Source organism: Erpetoichthys calabaricus, chromosome 12, assembly GCF_900747795.2.
Source record: "Erpetoichthys calabaricus chromosome 12, fErpCal1.3, whole genome shotgun sequence".
In the NCBI taxonomy this organism is placed as follows: domain Eukaryota; kingdom Metazoa; phylum Chordata; class Cladistia; order Polypteriformes; family Polypteridae; genus Erpetoichthys; species Erpetoichthys calabaricus.
The window spans coordinates 83,203,337-83,219,701 of NC_041405.2; the positions used below are offsets into that span (position 1 = coordinate 83,203,337).

Sequence of the window (16,365 nt, forward strand, 5' to 3'; positions counted from 1 at the left end):
CATGGTGAGGGTCCAGTCACACAGTTCAGCCTGGGGCTGTCTGCTCTGCTCTTGAGATGTTTGGCATTTCTGCTGAGCTGCAGAGTGAGGGACACTGATGAATGGGCACACGTTTAGCCTGCAGAGGATAAAGGGCAGGGGAATGGTCAGGTCCTCTGGGAATCTTCATTGAGCACACCGAAGATGAGGAAACCAGCTCAGTAGCTGTCAAAAGTCTGAAAAAGATGGAGTCCCTCACTTCACATAGGAATGCACAATATTTTGAAATCTTCATTTGATGAAAATTAATAAATGAATGAAAATGACTCAAATATAACCAATTTAGGGAGATTATATACTGTAAGAAACTAAAACTATATACTGTATGCCTTTGTGATACAATAATTTGATGTGCACTTATTAATTTAAGAATCACAGTGCCTCTTAAATGCATATGATTGATTTTTTTAATTGGCCTTGTGAGAGGCAACATGGTGATACAGTGGTTAGCAATGGTGCCACACTGCTCTAGCAGAACCAGTTTCAGTCCTGGCCCAGTCAATGCACTACCCAAGTGGAGTTTGCATGTCCACCTTGTGTTTGTGTTTTTCACCACATTCATGTTGGGTTGATGGGCCGCTCTATCTTGGCTCAGTGAGTACCCTCTGTGTTGGGCTGGTACCCCATCTAGTGATGGTTCTTATGTCGCACCCAATGGTGCGGTGATAGTTGGACACTAAATCAGGTTCTAAAATCATACTCTTTGCTAGATTACTGCTGAACTTTAACATTTACAAGGTGACACAAAGTGTTCAAAAGAAAAACTGCACAGGACCTGGGGGTTTGAGTTTCAAAGAGGAGCCAAGCTGTGATAGCTTCTTTCAATAATGGGATTAATTTCTGTCTTTATTTAAGAACCTTGTTATGGGAACTCTTTTTTGCACGTGTCCGCTTGTTTGTTCATTTTTGTGTTTTTTCCGAAGAACTTTGTACATACTTAAAATATTACATAATTAATAATACACTCGTCAAATTAATACTTTGATTTTTGTACCTGAAAGCCAATCACTGTTAATTGCTTTTAAAAAAACTAAGAAATAATGAAAACCTGGAATTGTTAAGTGTACATCGGCAATAAAATGGAGCACATTATATGAATTGTTTAGGAAATAGAACTATTAGATGTTTGGAGGTAAATACAGAAAGTGATACCTGATTACAAAAGTTGAAATGGAGCGAAAACACAACAGGTGCAGGGACTCCACTGCCACAAGGAGCAGTTAAAACAGTAGGGGTGTCCATAGGAGGAATTCAGGGTCTCTGGCAACACTCGCTGGCAAGGCCTGCCACTCACACAACTACGTGGAATATCCAATCAGCAAATAAAACAAGACGGGGAAAAAACATCAGTGCTGGGATTGAACACCACCTTTCAAGTGCACTCTGCAGGTTACTGCTCTCCTTTTACCTTCTTAACAGGGTTCATGTGTCTGGCCCGTGTGCTTCAGTGCTTTCCAGTTCAGATGCCGTCTTCTCAAGTGTGTCTAAAAGTTCACTATATACGGCATACATAACCTTTAAAATGTATCATCAAATACCTGTACATATTTCAGGAGATAACAGAAACTTTAGTGTTAAGCTCTACTCAACAAATTGGCCACTCTATAAAGTCATAAACTACTGTACAGAATACTGTATGCATAATACCTAATTATACTATAAAAGAACGTCAAACTGGTTTCACATAGGACCATGAAATGTCTAAATTAAATGTTGACAGCATAGACTGTCTTAAACTTTTAACTGTTTGCAAGAGGTAGTTAAGGAATAACTAATCTATAAAATAACTGGGGGAAGTGTCAGATATTCCTTTTGAAACAACCAGCTAATAAACAGAACAAATATCACAATATTCTAAAAAGTAACAGAAATATGTATTTTAAAAGTAGCAAAATATACTGATGGAAAAGGAAATGTAACAGTTTCTGAAATAAAAAACCTACAGCTAGAACTACTTTCAAAAAAAGTTGTCACTATGTTTAGGAGCTCCGGACAAGCAGTCCAGCTTGTGCTGTGAAGCACTGCAGTTTGCCAAAGACATGAAAGCCCATGAGGTGCATTTTCACCCAATCAGGTACAGGTGGAGCGATGCCCACTGTGGGTATCTTTAAAAAAGCCTTACCACAAAAGCTTAGGTCACAGCAAATGGCACCGGAAGTGAGAGAGGGCCACTGGCATTCTGCAGGCAGACATGTCATATGCCACTATCGCCAGACACTATAGATTATGCCGCTTGGTGAAAGCCAAGCAGTCAGCAGAACAGCAAGGCAGATATCCATTTAAGATTTGGTCGCCCTCAGGTTACCGCACAATAGAATGACTGACACATCAAGCTGGGCCTTCTTAAAAATGTTTTTCAGATCTGCGTCCCATACTGCAGCTGTAACTGCTGGCAGAATCAAAGCCCACGTCAGTGACAGGATGGTGAGGGACAGGTGTCATGCAGAGCAAGGCATCTTGTCAGAGGATCTCTGCTCACATGTCCAAGATGCCTAGCTGTACAGCAGGACAATGCCAGGCCAAACACTATTGCTGTGGCCAAAACCATAGGCATTATACTGCCCCTCTAATTATAAAGTTGCGTCAATGCTAGATAAAATCTACAATTGTAAATATGGACTTAAAAACTTGTATCGGCCATGTTGGAATCTATATGTTGCTAAACTCTACTAATGCTACACAGAGACTGCAGTAACTAAATTCTGGCTTTTGGCTCATATCCAATCTTTTTGTTTAACTGCAAGTAATTCATATTTGATATGTCTGGTTATTGATATCTGTCCTGAACCTAAATATTTCATAAAAATTACTTCATTAGGCAGATGTGATTTAATAGACAGCCATGAATACCTGCTGACATGTTGACTTACTGACTTCAAATTGTTTATAGTGCAGCAAGTCTGTGATTTGATCAACTCACAATGGCAAATGCTAAACGATGCTAAGAGTGGAATCATTAGTGCCGGATCTGTACTCAAAAACTTGCAGACATGAGAGAGGAGTCAGGACTGGCTGGAGATAAATGTGAAGGGGTTTGATGCAAAATAGCGCTTCTCCTGAAAAAATATACGTTTGAGGTGCAGCATTTTAGGAAACACATAGAACCTGAGCTGTATCGGCAAGCTTATTATTATTATTTAGCATTTCACGTTTCTCTAAAGTCTGTGTTACATGAGGGAAACAAAATAACCATTTAGTAGCAGCATATATGAACTGATGAACAGGGAGCTCTCTGTTTAACCCATCAGGTAGAATATGCAATTGTTATCTTACCAAGGAGCCACATAAGTACAGTATATACATTAAATTTAGGTCCTTGAAATAAACTGACTTGCCTAATATAATCACAACACTTAATGAAATGAAAACATAATGATTATCATTAAACATTTTCCCGTGATTCATGTCTACTGTATCCTTTCCAACATATGCAAAGAACACAGTATCACTATCCAATCGATGCATAATGTTAGAATTTTTCCAGTGAGAAACCAACTATGGAGAATTTTTTTAGCATGCTAGAAGCAAAATGTTAAGTGTGAAATTGCTCATGTTATATATGGTGGTGAATGACTGGGGACAGAATTTGCTGAGTTGCAAGTCCTTTTGAGAGGTTCTTATACTTTGAATTAAATGAGTCTTGGGAAATGCATTCAAAGCGTAGCATTACACTGTTGTTATTGTCTTAATCTTTTATTATTATTTTGCTGCATCATTGTCTCCTATGACAGTCTTTCTTAACCACTGTGTTGCGGGCCGCTGCAAGTAGGTCGTGAGTTGCTATTGTTTAGTGGGTAGTGATGGGTCACAAATCTCCAATGATCGTGTTGCTCTGAAAATCATACACGATTTGCCAGGGGGTAAAGTGAGTCACGACACCAATGAGGTGCAGTAACACTGTCCTATGCTATGCCAGTTTGAGAATTATTATTATTATTGTTGTTGTTGAATTACAAGGTGCTGTAGCTTATAATGTTTTGCCCCGCAATGTTTATGATGAGGCAGTGCCCTTGTCACATCTGTCATGAGGAGTGAGGTCTGGGCTACTGGTGCCGGCTTTCTCTCCTGGCTTTAACCCAACAGAGTACCATTGGGATGTTGTCAATGAAAACACCCAGTGATGGTACCCCCTGCTTGCTAAATGGCCAGCAACTTCATCAAATTCTTTTGCAGAAATGGAATAACATCTCATAACTGTAAATTCAGAGGGTCATTGACTTGGTGGGTGAGGGGGGTTAAGCAGTGGTGGCCACAAGGGGACATCACACAAAATATTGAAGGACTGACAGACAACTGTTGCTTCTTCCTGATGTTTGTGATGTTGTACTGTTTTGTTTTCCAATTATCCTCAGGTATTTACTGTTATTCTAGTAATGAAGCTGGAATGTTTAGCCCATTGACAAATGTGTTTCTTTATTCCACCAATATATGAAAAACTGAGTTCAGAAAATTGATGGCTATCTATTCATAATGGAAATGATCTGAAGAAAGAAAAAACTGTAAAGATGTCAATAGGTCATTTACTTTTGTCAGCCCATGACCATGACAGCCCAACACAGTTCTGATCACCTTACTTTAAAATTTGTTTTCTTTGTAAAATATCTATGCTCTTAGAGTATGCATTTCATTTTGAAAGGATTCTTCTAGGAATTATAAAGTTTGTATAAGATGAAATGTTCTTTGAAAAAAAAAATGCTTGTATGCGCAAGGATGGAGAAAGTGTTACCATAATATGAAAAAGCCGGGTAGTCCAGAAAGTTGTCTATGCTCAGCACAGTAATGGAGATGTACCATTCACACCACTACTCAAATACTTCTTGCTTGCTGTAAATCAAATGTGTTAAAAGCAAATCATTTGGTACTTCAGCTTGTCTAGTTATCTCTGCACTGACAGACCCTGACAGCTGGGCTAAATGACTTTCTTCAATACACAGACATGTCCAAAAATGCTTCCTAATACATCATATAAAGTAAACCCATATATTGTCAGACTCATTTATGATAAAAAGCTGACTCGACATGCTAATTTACAAGCTAAAGATTATTGTCTTTGACAAAGTCTTGTTTATAGTATCCAGTACTCAATGAAATTGAAGGTGGACCAGAATAGTACCAAATTATGTCCTAGATTTTAAGTTCCTAGGGACTTGGGGTCCAGAGAAAGGTCAGGGGAGTCCAAACAGTATCAGCACTAGAAAGACTGCAGTAACTGCACTTCCAGCTGGGCCAGGCCTTTCTGCATTTCCTTGTGGTGACCCCAGGCCATCTCGACCATGATAAGGTGGCAAAAGCTGCTTGTGAAAGGTGGAGTCATCCATGTCCATATCTTCTGAGAGCTCTGTAAAAGAACACACAAATGCTGTCAGTTTGTGACGTCATCTTTCAGTTCCTGTCAAAGGTACAGCAGGGGTCAGCCAGCGCCTTTGACAAACTTAAGCTGACCTGTGTGGACCAGAAATGACTGTAAATCCATGTTGGAGTCCTTCACCCTTTTTCATGTTGAATTTAATGTCTCCCAAATCCTTACCTGTCAGATGATCGATGAAGTGTAGCTGGAAATATGAACAATTTCAAATCTAAACAGGCATCACTTTTTTGCCATATCAGAAAATAAGTGTATTAAAAACAAGATGCCAAACTAATGCAATGTAGCCTTGTGACTTTGAAGAAATGTGAGGTCTTAGAAGAGCGGTTAGGCCAGACGTCACAATCAGAATATTATCAATAAATGTTTTTGTGAGTCACTCACTCACGAGCTGGAATAATGATACAAACAGACCTACAGCTCCACAAGGACAGTTAAACTTTAGGTCAGATAAGCTGTATGTAAAGCGTGGCCTGATGTACCATATTTCTCTCAACAGCTCTGCCTTAATTTAGGCATCTCAACTTACTCGTAAAAAAATCATTACTTGTCTCATTCTTCTTCCAGTTTTTCTTTCAGTTACCCTATGCAGACATCACTCTTGTATATTGGGATTCTCAAACTGCGGCCCGGCTCCTGAATATTACTGACACACAATCGTAGATCATCTGCACTGGGCACTCCTCTGCATGTATACGTTACAATGTGTTTAACACTGAATTATATGCAAAGGCTCCTAAACCTCTTATAATCTATCTCAAATCAACTTATCAGAACATTTTATAATGCTACACGAGTACTTCTAATTGTGTGCTCTTCCCCTTAGACGCTGGGACCAGGAAATGGCAGATAATTAGGAAGTGGTGCATGCAAAAGAGAAGGGCTGACAGCTACCAAGAGACAGAGAATAAAAAGATGAAGTGAGCTGCACACTAACTGTTAGCGGTATGAAGACACCAATTCAGTTTGCTACCATCCTCGTATCTGCCAACGCAGGGAGGGACAGCCATTAAATAACATCACATTTTTGGGTACATCTCAGGGACAGTAATCTGCAAGCAGGACTTCACTTACCTGCTTCCTGACTATAAAGAATTAAACTCCACGAGCTAGCATCAGAAATCTCACTAATGCAAGCATTTGTTATTGATGAAAAGTTAACAATTTTATTTAGAAAGCTGTTCAAGCAAACCAAAGAGGGTATTTGTAATTCCTAGGAAACACACAGACCTCCAATCTGGCATCACTTTTCTTTGTGCCATGTCACTGTGTCGATTACCATACTTTCCAATTATAAAGTTGCTCATCAGGCTGACCTCTCGCTTTGGTATGTGCTGCTGGTACTTGTCCATCTGTCTAAGCAATTCTCATTCATCATCAGTGAAGCGTCTCTCTGTTTGGCTTGACGCTTAGCTGAGGTTGCGGCTCTTCTTTTTTGTGGCATGAGGTTTTGTGTACGACTTTCTGTGGCAGTCGGACTGTTGTGCCATGTCACGGCATCGATCAGTGTGGCTATTCCACAGTTGACATTCAGCCTGTGCCATGTGGTTCACAGAGTTGTTTCTGGCTGTGGTGCCCACCTCCCCCTGCTCTGCAAAATTCTTTACAAAAACATTTGAATCTTCGGACTTTAAAGCGGAACCACAAACAACGGACAACAAACATGAGAAGAAATACTTCAGTGAACGACATAAACAAATGAAGACCATAAGCATCTAATAATAATAAAATGTACTCCAATTTCACATTATTCATATTGATTACCCATTTTAATTCAAAATAATACACTTTCCTGTGAAATTGTGTTTTGAACATCAACAAAAGTTGAGTCACTAAGAAAGGCAGGACTGTTTTACTCATGGGCAATTATTTATAGCAGGGGCGTCCAAATCCAGTCCGGGTGGGGTGCAGTGGCCGCACTTTTTCCTTCCTGCCACTTTCTTAATCAGTGACCAGTTTTTGCTGTTAATCGACTTCTTTCCCTTCATTTTATTTGCTGTGTTTTTTAAGACTCGGTCTCATGAACTGCTTTTACTGTTAAACGGCACCCAAACAAAAATGAGATATGAATTAAACTAAAAGATAACTGGCTAAGTTAAGGCCTCAAACTTGAACCAGTTTCTTAATCAGAACCCATTTCTTGATGTCAACCCCATTATTTAATTCCATGTCTTACTGCTGCTCTCATTCTGTACAGCAGACACTTCTAAAACTGTTTAATTTTCTTTTTTATATGAGCTTCGTCAAAGTGTTTCGTGGACCTGAGCAGATCAATATTACTTTTTCTTTATGTTCAGATATTGTGTGATGGACACAGGTTAGCTGGTCATGTTTTGACTTGTTTTATATCTCATTATTATTTTGACTGCTAAATATGGAAAAAAGAAACAATTAAGATGTCTGAGTCTTAAATTGCAAGTCAAATAAAATGAAGGCAAAAGAATTAATTAGTAGCCAAAACTAGTCCCTAATTTAGAAGATGGTTAGAATGAAAACCTGCAGCCACTGCAGACCTCCTGGATCAGAATTGGACACCCTCGGCATACAGTGACCTAAAGATATTATTATTACTTGAATCCATAGGCACTTACAATATTTAAGATATGATTTGTTTCATCTCTTTTGTTTTTCCAATTGAAACACAGGCCGGTGAAGTGATGTGGTCATGATCACACAGTGTTAGTAGTAGGAGCCTCAGCAGCCTCAGGAATTGAAATCCAAAGCCTTAACTGCTATAGCACACTGCCTGTCAATAATATTAAACTTTGGTGAAAATAAACTACAAATATCTTATACAGAAAAGCACTTTGTTACAGAGTACTTCTGATAATTGCCATTAACCTTCAGCTCTCTAAATGAGGCCCATTGTCTAGGAAGTTTCTTGGGTGAAGCCGGGTAACACAGCTAGTATTGGTATAATTACAAGGTAAACATGTAAGTTCTGTTTCATGTGTAAGCCTAACATTTAGTGTACTTTTCATGGAAATGTTCTGATTTCTAATGGTGTGGTACTCAGCAAAAAAGGCTGAGAACCTCTGTTGTACATTGCTGTGCACAGGCCCTTGCAAGCCGTACCATACCTTTGTACAATCTGCTCAATGTCATCTCATTAGTTCTATTCAGATGTATAGCACATCAATGTGCGCTCTGGCAAACTGCTTGGTTTAGTCCTCAGACTGACAACAACTGCACTTCAGGTACTGAATACGCCTTCAGACAGAGAGCAGCCAGCCAAGCATCCCTGGCTATGAAACAAGCATATTTGTCATTACTTCTGTCAATAGCACTTTTGACTAGTTTTGGTTTTGCGTTTGAGGTCAGTGGTTTGCATGTATACTGTGTTGTTTACCATGGACTAATCACATATTTTATATGGGTTAGTACTTATGCAGGACCACACCCTGCTCCTGTGGATGAAAAATAACATAATGATGCGAGTTCTACTACTGGCTTTATAGCAAAGAATTCAATTGAAAATGCACATATGAATCATAATAAGTCAACCAACAGATTGCCATCCCCTCCTTACTGATTCCAGGCAGATTAGTCAGCCAGGCCACACAGCACCTCATACGCAGACTGTTAGGCTGCTAACCTCAGAGCACGTAGGGCCAAATCAGATTAACAACTATGTATACATACATATATCCATGCATACATTCTCAAACCTGCATAATCTAGTTAAAAGGCACAGAGGGCCTGTGGCTATCCCGGGTGCCAAGGCAATGAAAGCCCACGTGCCTGCAGGGAAACTCACCGAGACTGAAGAAAAATGGAGAAACTCCACACTGGCAACAGCAAAGAATGCTAACTAGTGGACCACAATTCCACCCAGTTCACAATGTCCCATAGTATACACAGCCCATGTTTAGCCCCCTGGTTGTCAGGTAACCCCAAAGTTGATATTTACAGAAGACACCATCAGGATATTCCGTACGACAAGTCCACATTTACATAGATGGTCGCTGCTCCTTACAGTAAATCTACATTTCCACAGATTATCAGTCTTCACTTCACAGGGAGTTGTACATTTATCACGATTAAAGTATCGATTTGCCTGGTGCAGAGTACACCACCTAAACTCACAAAGACTTCCAGACAGATCCATACAGTACATTTCTACATACTCTGAACTTTTCTAGGAAGAGTGTAGATTTGACTTTTACAGTAAGTCTAAGCTTCCACAGACAGCCAGGCTGTTCCACACAGTAAATCTAATCTTCCACAGACTATTAGACCGCACTCCACAGACAGTGTAGATTCGCTTCAAACTGTCAAGTCTGTTTTTTTACAGCACATCTAAAATTACTGACACTGCCAGGCTGTTTCAGATATCCATCCATCTGTCCATCCATCCATCCATCCATCCATCCAGTTCCTCAACCTGTGTTATCCATTTCAAGGTTTAGGGGAGCTGGAACAGTGACAGGCACAGTGCTTATTATTAGAACATTAGAACACTCTAGACGAGAACAGGCCATTCAGCCCAACAAAGCTCGCCAGTACTATCCACTTATTTCTTCCAAGAAAACATCAAGTCGAGTTTTGAAAGACCCTAACGTCTTACTGTCTACCACACTACTTGGTAGCTTATTCCAAGTTTCTATCGTTCTTTGTGTAAAGAAAAACTTCCTAATGTTTGTGCGAAATTTACCCTTAACAAGTTTCCAACTGTGTCCCCGTGTTCTTGATGAACTCATTTTAAAATAACAGTCTCGATCCACTGCACTAATTCCCTTCATAATTTTAAATACTTCAATCATGTCACCTCTTAATCTTCTTTTGCTTAAACTGTAAAGGCTCAGCTCTTTTAATCTTTCCTCATAATTCAACCCCTGTAGCCCTGGAATCAGCCTAGTTGCTCTTCTCTGGACCTTTTCTAGCGCTGCTATGTCCTTTTTGTAGCCTGGAGACCAAAACTGCACACAGTACTCAAGATGAGGCCTCACCAGTGCATTATAAAGGTTGAGCATAACCTCCTTGGACTTGTACTCCACACATCGTGCTATATATCCTAACATTCTGTTAGCCTTCTTAATGGCTTCTGAACACTGTTGGGAAGTCGATAGCTTAGAGTCCACTATGACTCCTAAATCCTTCTCATAAGGTGTACTCTTGATTTTCCGACCGCCCATTGTGTATTCAAACCTAACATTTTTACTTCCAATGTGCAATACTTTACATTTACTGACATTAAATTTCATCTGCCACAAATCTGCCCAAGCCTGTATGCTATCCAGGTCCTTCTGTAATGATATAACGGATTACAAATTATCTGCTAATCCACCTATCTTGGTATCATCTGCAAACTTAACCAGCTTGTTACTTATATTACTATATAAATCATTTATATATATTAAAAATAGCAGCGGCCCTAGCACTGACCCCTGTAGAACACCACTCTTAACATCAGCCAGTTCTGATGAGGTTCCTCGCACCATCACCCTCTGCTTCCTGTGTCTGAGCCAATTCTGCACCCATCTACAAACATCACCCTGAACTCCCACCTCTTTTAATTTGATGCCCAACCTCTCATGTGGCACCTTATCAAATGCTTTCTGAAAGTCCAGATAAATAATATCATAAGCTCCACTTTGATCGTATCCTTTTGTTGCCTCCTCATAAAATTCCAGCATGTTAGTAAAACACGACCTCCTTTTTCTGAACCCATGCTGACTGCTTAGAATAACTCCTGTCCTTGCCAGGTGTTGCTCGATCTTATCCTTAATAATTCCTTCCATTAATTTTCCTGTGATGCATGTTAAGCTTACTGGCCTATAGTTGCTTGGATCTGCCCTGTCACCCTTTTTATATAATGGGATGATATTTGCCATTTTCCAGTCCTTCGGAATCTCTTCAGTGCGCAGTGACTTCCTAAAAATATGCGTCAAGGGTTTATATATGTACTCACTAGCCTCCTTAAGAACATGAGGATAAATATTATCTGGTCCTGGTGATTTGTTCGATTTCAACTTATTTAATCTGAGCAGTACTTCTCCCTTTACAATTTCCAAATCCCTCAGTACCTCCTTAGTATTCCCTGTTACCTCTGGGAGGTTATCCACTTGCTCACTTGTAAACACCTCAGAAAAATGTAAGTTTAATGCATCCGCTATTTCACTGTCTGTATCTTTTAATTCCCCTTTACTATTCCTGATGCACTTGACCTCCTCCTTGACTGTTCTTTTACTACTAAAATACTGAAAGAATCTCTTAGGGTCTTCTTTCACCTTATCTGCTATATTCCTCTCCAACTGTCTTTTAGCCTTCCTGAAATCCTTCTTAATGGTTGCCCTCATGTTCTCATACGCTCTACAATTGACTTTGCAGTCATTAGTCTTATATGCCTTATAAAGCAGTTTTTTCCTTTGCAACTTCTTTTTTAAATCTTTATTAATCCACCGTGGAGTTTTTTTTCGTTTCCTATTAATTCCAAATTTAGGGATGTATCTGTCCTGCATTACATGTAAAACATTTTTAAACCTGTTCCACTGCTCCTCAACTGTCTCCACACTTAAAAGCTTATCCCAGTGTATCCTACTTAGACTTTGTCTCATCTGCTCAAAATTAGCCCTACCAAAGTTCAACTTAACAATTTTAGTCTTTGCATCTGCACTCTTACAAAATACTGAGAATTGTATTACATTATGGTCACTTGACCCTAGTGGTTCAATCACCTCTACACCCTCAATTCTATCCTGATTATTACAAAATACTAAATCCAGACAGGCTTCACCCCGTGTTGGTGCTTTAACATGCTGTGTTAAAAAACAGTCATTGATTACTTCTAAAAACTCCTGCTCTTGTACTCCGCCATCTGTAAGGTTATCCCAGTTAATATTTGGATAATTAAAGTCCCCCATGACTATAATATCTCCCTGTAAACTTGCCTTTTTGATATTACTAAAAAGATGTGTGTTGAAATTACTGTCTGAATTGGGTGGTCTATAACACACTCCTAAAATAAGACCCCTTTCCCTAATATTTTCCAGGCGAAGCCACATGTCCTCACTAAGATGGGGCTCATCATCCAACTGAAGACGACTTACATTTAAATCCTGCTTGGCATAAACAGCAACCCCACCTCCTTTTCTGTTTTGTCTATCCTTCCTAAAAAATGTGTATCCCTCTATGTTACACTCATCCCCATCTTTGTTATTTAGCCAGGTTTCCGTTATTGCTATAATATCATAATTATGCTCTGCTACATATAACTCCAACTCACCTTATTTTTGATACTTCTAGCATTAAGGCAAGCTATTTTTAATGTATTACTCCTTCTACATTTAAATGTTTGCTTAGAATTTACATTACTATGCATTCTTGTTTCTACACCATTGTTTGTTCTTCCATGTATAGATCTAAACCTGGCCTGTCCTAAACTCCCTGCCCCCCCATTCCCTAGTTTAAACAATCCTCGACTAGCCTACACATACGCCTCCCCAATACATTGGTGCCCCTCCAGTTCAGATGTAACCCGTCACGGCGGAACAGGTCCCATCTGTTCCAAAAGGAGTCCCAATGCCCCATAAACCTATACCCTTCTACCCTGCACCAAGATTTTAGCCACGCGTTAAGCCTTCTAATCTCCTCAATCTTACCTGGACTGGCACGTGGCACAGGCAGAACTTCGGAGAAGACTACCTTGTCAGTTCTGCTCCTCAGCTTAGCACCTAACTCTTTGAATTTGGATCGCAGAACTGACAGACTACCCTTATGTATGTCATCTGTTCCAACATGGACAATGACAACTGGATCCACCCCCACTCTGGCCAAGAGCCTATCCACCCTTCCAGGGAGGTCCCCCACCTGTGCTCCCGGAAGGCAACACACCGTGCAAGACTCTCTCTCTCTCTGGAGCACACCTGCGCTTCAATCCCCCTAATGATTGAGTCCCCAACTATCACTACCTCTCTCTTTTTGGGAACTGGTTTTGAGGTGGCCCGTTGGGGCTCCTCATCCCTGCCTACCACCTCAGAATTATCAGAGACACCGTCCAGCTCCGCAAGGACATGATAATGGTTTGCCACTTCTAATTCTGGGGTTGATGCCCCCGGACAGTGTGCACCCTTTGCCTTACGCCTTGTGACCGTGACCCACCTGTTTCTACCTGTCTGGTCTGGAATCTCCTCCCGTGCCACCTTGGGGGTGCACACTATCTCTCTAAAGGACACCTGGGCCAAGTCCGCCAATTCTCTATTACAACGCAGGTCAGCCAACTCCTCCTCCAGTTCAGCGACCCTGAACTCGAGGTGCTGGATCAGCTGACATCTCTTGCAGATGTAGCCCTCATAGACAACTGGCTCTTCCAAACCATCATCTAAAAAGTCCAACATCCAACAGGACTTGCATTGCACGGGCCTCATTATTAAAATTTCATTTGGGATTAGTAAACTGCCTTAAGTTTATTTATTTATTTTTTTTAATTAAATTTCTCCTTCTTTCGGCTGCTCCTTAACTTAAATGGTATAACTAAGATCTGCTACAGATATTTTACACCTTTTCACCTTAAGCTCCTGTACTGTTCAGCTGCCTGCCATTTGTCTTTCTATGAGGTTAACTTAACTTTTCTCTGTCTCTTCTCCTAACGTTGCACTCCTCTTTCTTATAAGCTCTCCACTCGCACTGTTTGTATTAATTAACCCTTACGCTGTCGACCACTTACTGTTCTACCTCTGGACCGCTAAGGACTGTTTAATCTAAAATAAACAAAATAAATAAAACTTTACTACCTTGTTTGCTCCTACAGCCGCTTGTGCAAACTCGGCGCCTTAACGCTGGCCGCTTACCTGCGCACTGCTGAGCCTTTTACTGCTTTGAAGTCAGCCGCGGCCTTTTTTTCTTTTCCTTTAAACTAAGGAATCGCTGTTACGACGATGCGGTTATTTGCTTACAAATGCCGATATCAGTTACTGCTGCTTTCTACCCTACCTCCTCGATGCTAATTCCAATACAGATAACAAAAAACAAAAACAGGTACAAGTAACTTTTCAAGCGCACCTCCAAACACCCAGCTACTTTTGCTCTTGTGCGGGCAAAAAAAAAACCCTTCTAAAGGGAAAAAAGCTTTAAAAATTCCCACACGGTTCCTTAGCGGCAACCAAAACCCAAGTTTTAAGAGCAAAATGTATTTTTTTATTTAAATCTCACACCACAGAACAGACCAAAAACTCTCAACAGCCTCTAGCGTTTACAAAGCACACGTCAGCCACGTGATCAGCTCATGTGTTTTCATGTGCTGGGACATACCTTGTTCTCACACATCCAGACTCTCTCATATTAGGCCAGTGTGAATTAGAAAATTAACATAACGTGCACATCTTTAAGAGTTGTAGGGAAACTGGATTGCCAGAAGGAAAACTGGACGCAGGGTGAATATCCAAACTCCACACAGGTAGTGACCATACTGGAGGTGTGAGGCAGCAATGATGGCCTCCTGTTGCCACACTGTCCATAAAGTAAGTCTAAAATTCCACAAACTAGTACTCTTCAGTACTACACAAATTACTGGTGCTTCATTCATGGCTGGTTCCTGCCTTGCACCTCATGCTGCTAGAATAGGCTCCAACCCAGCTGCAGCTCTACACTGGAATAAATGGGTTTGGGAAATGAGGGAATGGAGATTAGTTGGTACTGGGTACTATCAGGTCTATCATAAACAGTAACTGACATGCTGTATGGAAGAAAAAAATTAAATTTAGCAACACCATGAAGCCACAGTGTACACTAAATAATACTGACAGAAACAATCAGGTGATACTTAAAGGAGAATGCAAATTTACAATGATCTGTAGAGTAAATGAAGACTTATGTAGACGATCAACTTCTCATGGGTTTGAAACCCCTTGGCCATTCATCACCTGTGTAGAGTTTGCATGTTCTCCCTTTGTTCACATGACTTTAGTGTGAACTGCCATAGAGTGCCCTCCATAATGTTTATTACAATGACACATTTTTCTTTGATTTACTCCTCTGCTCCACAGTTTACAGTTACAGAGGGCACTGTATGTTTCACTTATGTGTTCTGCAGAGCGCTTTTTCTTTTGGCTTAATCTGTATATTTGTGACATATCGTTTGCCCAAGATAAAGTCAAATTCCAGCACCCGAATCAAGCAGCGAGTAGGGTCACTGGGGTGGAACAAAAATCATTGTGACCTGGCTATTTAAAAGCTTCATCAAATCCTCAATGATCTCCCACTACATTGTGCATTACATTTTAGCTCTGTGGTATTAAACAGAGTCTTAAAATTTTGAATCAAAATTTGTGTACCCTCAGAAATCAGGCCATGTAATGGGAAAAGGTAACTAAAATGCACATCGATGACTGACATGGCAGATTCTTATAAGCCACTATATAGATGGGTGTAAAGCTTTGTTTATTATTATTTCCACACTTCTTTTAACTTCACCTGTTTGTTGTCTGGTACAAATCCTGTAATCGATATTTAAACCACTTTCTATTGTCCAAATAACTTGAAATTTTGCACACTTACTCACTTCCAATGACAATACATAAATCAATAATCAGTTTCACTAATTGATCAATTAATCCTTGTTAATTAAGAAATGAAATTTTCAGATGAAGAATAGTTAAAGATTTCATCAATAGATGGCGCTATTAACAGATAGAAATATTAAAGGAAGTGTTAAAATATTGATTACAAAATTATACTAAAACAAACCCAAGACTAAAAAGTTGAAAAAAAAAAATATATAAAAAATACTATTTAAAAACCACGCTTATATTAAGTTAAAAAGTGTACTAAAAAGTAAAAAATAAGTCTCTCATACATTACTCATAAAATAAAAGTGTGGGCGCTTTTCTTCAATCAATAAAATCTTAGCAAAAGCGCCCACACTTTTATTTTATGAGTGATGTATGAGAGATTTATTTTTTACTTTTTAGTACACTTTTGAACTTAATATAAGTGTGGTTTTTAAAAATATTTTTTTATATATA

The 16,365-nt window shown here is 39.7% G+C and overlaps 1 protein-coding gene across 1 annotated transcript in view; it reads right to left on the reverse strand.

Annotated features, from left to right (window-relative positions):
- Positions 1-1,166: 1,166 nt before the first annotated feature.
- The window catches only part of gpc3 (glypican 3), a 719,214-nt gene continuing 704,015 nt past the window's right edge, over positions 1,167-16,365 (reverse strand). The window contains exon 8 of the mRNA XM_028815765.2: positions 1,167-5,377. Coding sequence (XP_028671598.1) covers positions 5,205-5,377 — 173 coding nt within the window. The 3' untranslated portion in view covers positions 1,167-5,204. The remainder of the gene's footprint in view (positions 5,378-16,365) is intronic.